General features: G+C 36.7%; 1 protein-coding gene across 1 annotated transcript in view; it reads right to left on the minus strand.

Annotated features, from left to right (window-relative positions):
* Positions 1–6,003, minus strand: part of FREM2 (FRAS1 related extracellular matrix protein 2) — a 196,682-nt gene that overhangs the window by 92,774 nt on the left and 97,905 nt on the right. Inside the window, exon 3 of the mRNA XM_011992971.1 lies at positions 4,713–4,859. Within this exon, the coding sequence (XP_011848361.1) occupies positions 4,713–4,859 (147 nt within the window). The remainder of the gene's footprint in view (positions 1–4,712; positions 4,860–6,003) is intronic.

Consider the following 6,003-nt stretch of genomic DNA (forward strand, 5'->3'; position numbering starts at 1 on the left):
GTACAATATCCTTACCCCTACAAGTTTATGCAATCTTAAAACTCTTCACATTTACTTTTGCATGTGTTGCTGGATATTATTAAAAAAAAAAAAAGAAACATTCTTTAACTATAAAATATAAGCCAATAAGAAACTCCTCCATGAAAGAATTCTCTGACTCACAATCTAAGTCATAAATGGTCAAGTGGAATAATAAAAAGTGATAGTATTCTCTAAGCACTTAATAGAACTAGGGTCCTTTAAAAAATGTAATTCACTGTTTTTCAGCATGGTCACTGACAATTTTTTCTTTCTGGAACACCCCAGAATTCCATGAAATTAAATAAACAGAATTGGAGAGCTAAATATATATGGTTATTATGAGCAGTATGCTTGGCTTACTCTGGTAGTTCATTCAAGGTCAATTTCAGTTAGCTGGGAAGGTTGAAGGATCTCTGGGTCTCTAACTACATGGCAAGATGATCTTCATTATTACCATGCCAGGTACTCAAACTATAGGGTACATTATCCAAAAGCAGTGAAAACATTTAATGTCATAGAAAAATTATAAAATGGCAATGGTACTTGGACTTCTGTATCCTTAAATACAGAATCAGAGCCTCTTAATGAGTCAAGTGAATACAATAATTTTCAAATATATTTCTCTAAACCTGGGCATTTTCAGAGAAGTTGGTAAGACAGACAGATATAAAAGAGGGAAAAATAAGGCTGGGCATGGTGACTCAGGATTGTCATCCCAACAGTTTGGAAGGGCGAGGTGGGTGGATTACTTGAGCCCAGGAGTTCCAGACCATCCTGGGAAACATGGTGAAACCCCATTTCTACAAAAAAGACAAAAATTAGCTGGGTGTGGTGGCACATGCCTATAGTCCTCGCTACTGGGGAGGCTGAGGTGGAAGGATCACCTGAGCCCTAGGAGGTCAAGACTGTAGTGAGTTGTGATTATGCCACTGTGCTCCAGCCTAGGTGAGTGAGACCCTGCTTCAAAAATTAAAAATACATGAATACATAAATAAATAAACAAAAGAGGAAAAAATAAAGTCTTGTGACCTAGGTTTTTTAAATCTTGAAAATAAGTTATTTGGAAAATTTTGCATTTAATCAAAAATTATATTTTTAAAAACAATTCATTTTGTTTTTCAAACTAGAAATGAAACTGGGCTAAATAAGATCCATTCAACCACAAGTATTCATTGAGTTCTTATTCCATGCCAGCCTCTGTTCTGTGTGCTGGGGCTGTATCAGAGAACAAAACAGACAGAAACCCTTGCCTTCATAATGCTTACATAAGAGTCATTTGAATAGGTATCTATATATAGGAATATATCAGTGACTGCTGTTTTAATCTTAAAATGAAGATGAAAACAAAGATTTTATTTAAAATATTTCTGTCTTGCAGATCTCAGAAAAATAACTGACATAAATATTGCATCATATTTTTCTTTTACAGTAGCAGGTAAAATACAATTTATGTAATGGCAAGAGAAAAAAAGGGCACAGAACCAGGAATTGCAGGGCTGCATATCTTGCTGAATGCTGTAGACTTCCTGATAGCTCTCTGGTTCCTCGTGCACACAGAGTTGGTTGTCAACACCTCTTGGATCCACTACAATTCACTGCCAAGATGCTGATGAAAGGAATCATTCTCTCTGAGGTTCCTGAACACATGCTGCTCACTGACCCATCTATCCCCAGTGGCATGACCAGCAAAAATCTGTTAGTCTGCCTCTGATAGCTACTGCTCACTTTTCTGTTTTGTTTTCTTTCATCAGCAATGCATTATTATTATTATTTTTAGTTTCAAAGGAGAGTTAAAAACAAAAATTGAGTAAGTATGATACAAGGAATGTCTGCTAGTTCCAACTAGTCCTCCTTCCTACATGATAGTCAAGCCATCTGATATTAAATGAGTTGCAATACCATATCCCAATTGTTGCTGCTAAAAACACCTATTTTTTTTTTACTTTTGTTATTAAATGAAACTGCAATTGGATCTTTTCCTCTGACATAGAAAAATAACAAAGTGGTTAAACAGGGTATTTGTGGAATGAGAGAATAGATTTTATATCCCATCCCGGCCACAAAACAGTTGTGGGATTGCAGGCAAGTTATTAACTTATCTTAGTGAAGGATTTATGAAGCACTATGGTGCAGTGGTTAAGAACATGGGCCTTTTGCCAAATCTCAGCCCTGCCCCTTACTAGTTGGCTAACTTTGGACATATCACAGCCCCTCTATTTTCTCATCTCATGGTACTCTTCTCATGGAGTTGACTTAGGTAGGGTATTGGGAAGTAGGCCCAGCAAATAATCCAGTAAACATTAGCTATCATTGTTTCTTCATAGTTCACTACCTAACAAAGTCCCTGGTATATAATGAGTACTCAGTAAAACATTTGTTGAGTCAGGGAATAAAGAATTGATACAGGGTGTAAAAGAGATAGATCAAGTGCTTAAGGTACGTATGAAGTACCTTGCCTTTAATAAATACTCAATAACTGGTAGCAATAAGAGCTTTGAAATGCAAATACTAATGTGGAATATAAATACATATTTAGTTTATTAGTGATTTTAGTGGTTATAAAATGAATAATAATCTTTGAGAATATACATCTACAAATTTCATGTAATTCATGATTTCTTAGCTGTACTCAAGTGATACTCTGTCTTTTGCTATAATGCAATCTATGTCATTCTAAACGTCCATAAATAAAAGTAGAGGTTGTATGGGAACAGTTAGAAGCAATGTATTCACTGTAGAACTTGTATGAGGCTACCCTTCATTTTAATCTGATTTCCACTCCAGGTCCTAGCATGAATTCTGTTACCATCTTCAATGAATGAGGATATGGGCCACACACAGAAAGCTTCCCAACTTTCTGTCATCCAGGTTACTAAGTAACCATGTGAAGTAAACCAAGTAAAGCCTATGAGTCTTTGTAGAACTGCTGGTATTCCCATATTCATAGAAAATAATAGTTCATTGAAAAAAATACAACAAAAAGAGCTCTTGTTTGACATTTTAGCATCCAGCTTAAGAAAAAAGAGGCGGTGGAGAAAAAAAACGCAAAAAAAAATTTTTTTTAAAATCTTTTTCTATTGTTAACTTTCCCAGTGCTATCCAGGGGCCTGTTGTGAGTGAAAAATTAAATAAACTCACCAGGAGTGGGAACTCAGATAAAAAATAGATAAACCTATTCTTAATAATTGGTAAGGTGCTCTGCTTTTTAGTTATGATTTTCCCTATGATTTATTTGCTATATGTTCAGGTAAAAAGCAGAGTTAAGATCAACTGGTTCCTGATGATAAGACGGGATGTGTACATGTGCGCAGACAATGTGTCCCTAAACGAGAGCGCACTGAGAGCACTCAGAATATCCTAGGCTAAATACAAAGCATGAGAAGCCAGCCAGGTGGAGGCTCATGCCTAAGATGGAAGCAGAGGCTGAGGGTGAGGCTGTGGGGAGACCAGCCCCCCCCTGCAGCCAGAGCAACCTCAAAGACAGGGAAAGTGTCTTGTGAAAACCCGGCCTTCTAAAGTTAAGAGGAAAAAAAAAAGAATTTTTAAAGTGAGGGATAATTAATATTCAGATTCAAAACATGTCAGGGGAAATCAAAAAGAGTGGTGGGGTGTTGGCTGCAGCAAAAGTACAGCAGGGTTGTGGGTGTTGGGGAGGGATGTTGGGGGTGGCAGGATGTGTATTTCTGTGCACAGAGGTCTACTGTTTAAGGCTCTTTAAGTTCATGGACCCGGTAAAATTTCAAAATAGTCATTTGGAGACAAGTATAGGTTTACTAACTTTTTACTTTGCCAACATTTTCCTAGATTCCTACCTTAGTTGATAATCTCACTCATTGAAATCTTCTTTTTTTTTTTTGAGACGGAGTCTGGCTCTGTCGCCCAGGCTGGAGCACTGCCAGCTCCGCCTCCCGGGTTTAGGCCATTCTCCTGTCTCAGCCTCCCGAGAATCTGGGACTACAGGCGCCCGTCACCACGCCCGGCTAGTTTTTTGTATTTTTTTTTTTTTAGTAGAGACGGGGTTTCACCGTGTTAGCCAGGAGAAATATTTTTTTATCCCATGCAAATTCCATTGGCCTAGATGTCTATAAAATATATGGTACCAAAACCAATATAATTGCTTCAGGTGCTGCCATTTTTATCAACATATTAAATATTTTATGCCAACCATATTGCTGCTTAAAAGTACCAATATACTGCCAACTTTATTTTATGCTTCTATGAAAATCAAATATGAACTTGGAGTTGAAAAAAGGTTTCATTCGTTTGCTTTTGACTCTCAGTTTTATTTAAACGAAGTAAAGCAGAGGAAAATGATTAGTATTTAACAATTTACTGCTGGTTACAAAGAGAGGACACGACACTCATGTTTCAGAAGACTTTTATCTTATGGATAAATTACAGATTTGCCTAAGCTCATTCTAAGATCCAGTGACGTTTATTTTTATTTCATAACTTATTGTTCCTGCTGATTTTTATATCAGAAAAAGATCACATGTACATAGAAGGGTTGAAGAGATAAGTACCTTGACACAAACCTGTTGCTTGTTTCTTTAGCAGTTAGATAACTTTTAAATCTTTAAGCTTGAAAACTAGATCAGTGAACTAAACTGATATTTTAATCACTGTAGAAGAATTATAAACGTTTGCTAGAAAAATAAAATTTTGAGACAGAAACAAAAAATTAAACTTACTTATAAAAGAAGTTTCTCCCAAGTAGCCTCTACGTTTAAGAACAACATCTAGAAATTTGGAGTCCTCATTGATCAGGTAATATTCCTTTTCAAAGGAGATCCATGCCCAATTCAGACGAAAATGCTGGTTGGTTACTTTGTTTCCACCTTGAAAATAAAAAATTAAAGCCATAAATTAGTGCTTTCTTGAATGAGTGATCTTAAAAATTCCACAGATTAATGAAGCAACATTAACAATCAATACAGCTACTTAGTTTGATGCACAACCCTGGAATATGTACATGGAAATACAGCTTACAGTCTAGGGACTGTTACACATAAATTCTATCGCTGACATAATTCTTCACAAATTCCTCGCTGTTTTAGGAGGGGAAGTAGGTAACGGGTAGGAAGTGCACAACTACCAGAGGCTATTCAGTTTAATCCTAAAACTAAACATCCAACTTGCAGGATAACTCACTTCCCACAAGGTGCCGCTGGAGAGCAAGTTTTCTAATCAGAGGGCTGCAAGGTTCCTTTGTGATGTTCTAAAAAACACACACACTTCACAAATACCTTTTTCTGGTTCACGGAGCAATTGGGTGGAAGGTTTTAATTATAACCACCTAAGGAAAAACAAATATCCCTTCTCCGCCTCCCTTCCCCGCTATATTCCACTCCATTCCTTAGAGCAAACAGACAGTGCTTTTCATTGATTGCCATTCCACTCTGAAGATAAGGTTTTCCCCTCCCATCTTCCCACCAAAATGGAGCTGGCTGCCTATCAGGAGAAAATAAACCTTGTGTGTGATCTTTCTAATGTGAAAGCGACTATGTTGGCTAAATGAAAGGAAAAATGGTTATCAGCTGATCGATCACTCTGCACGCATCCCTCTACTTCTTTTGATCTACACCAATTATTTCAGAGTAAGGTGAGGTTTACAAACAAAGGCATCGGTAATGCCTTTTAAGTCTTTCTGAAAGTGGCTGTGGAAAAAAAAAAAAAAAAAAAAAAGCCCAAGTAACAAACACAGCTAGAGGCACAATTTTCATTCTAGTTTCTTCTCTTTGCAGTTCACAAAGAGCTTCACTACAGAAAAGGAAATGAAAGAGGAAAATCTCAAAACTTTAATAGATGCCAAAAAAAATCTACACAAGGGAAAACGTTGAATGAGTGAAGACATGGAAATATGTACATCTTTGCTCGAACTTTTAAAAAATAAAAACTGCAGCTACTTTCAGCTATCAATGTAACGTGTACTAAAGATTAAAGAGAATACCCCGTACAACTGAGATTATGTAGGGAAATTGT

This window comes from Mandrillus leucophaeus, unplaced genomic scaffold (assembly GCF_000951045.1).
Source record: "Mandrillus leucophaeus isolate KB7577 unplaced genomic scaffold, Mleu.le_1.0 Scaffold421, whole genome shotgun sequence".
In the NCBI taxonomy this organism is placed as follows: Eukaryota; Metazoa; Chordata; class Mammalia; order Primates; family Cercopithecidae; genus Mandrillus; species Mandrillus leucophaeus.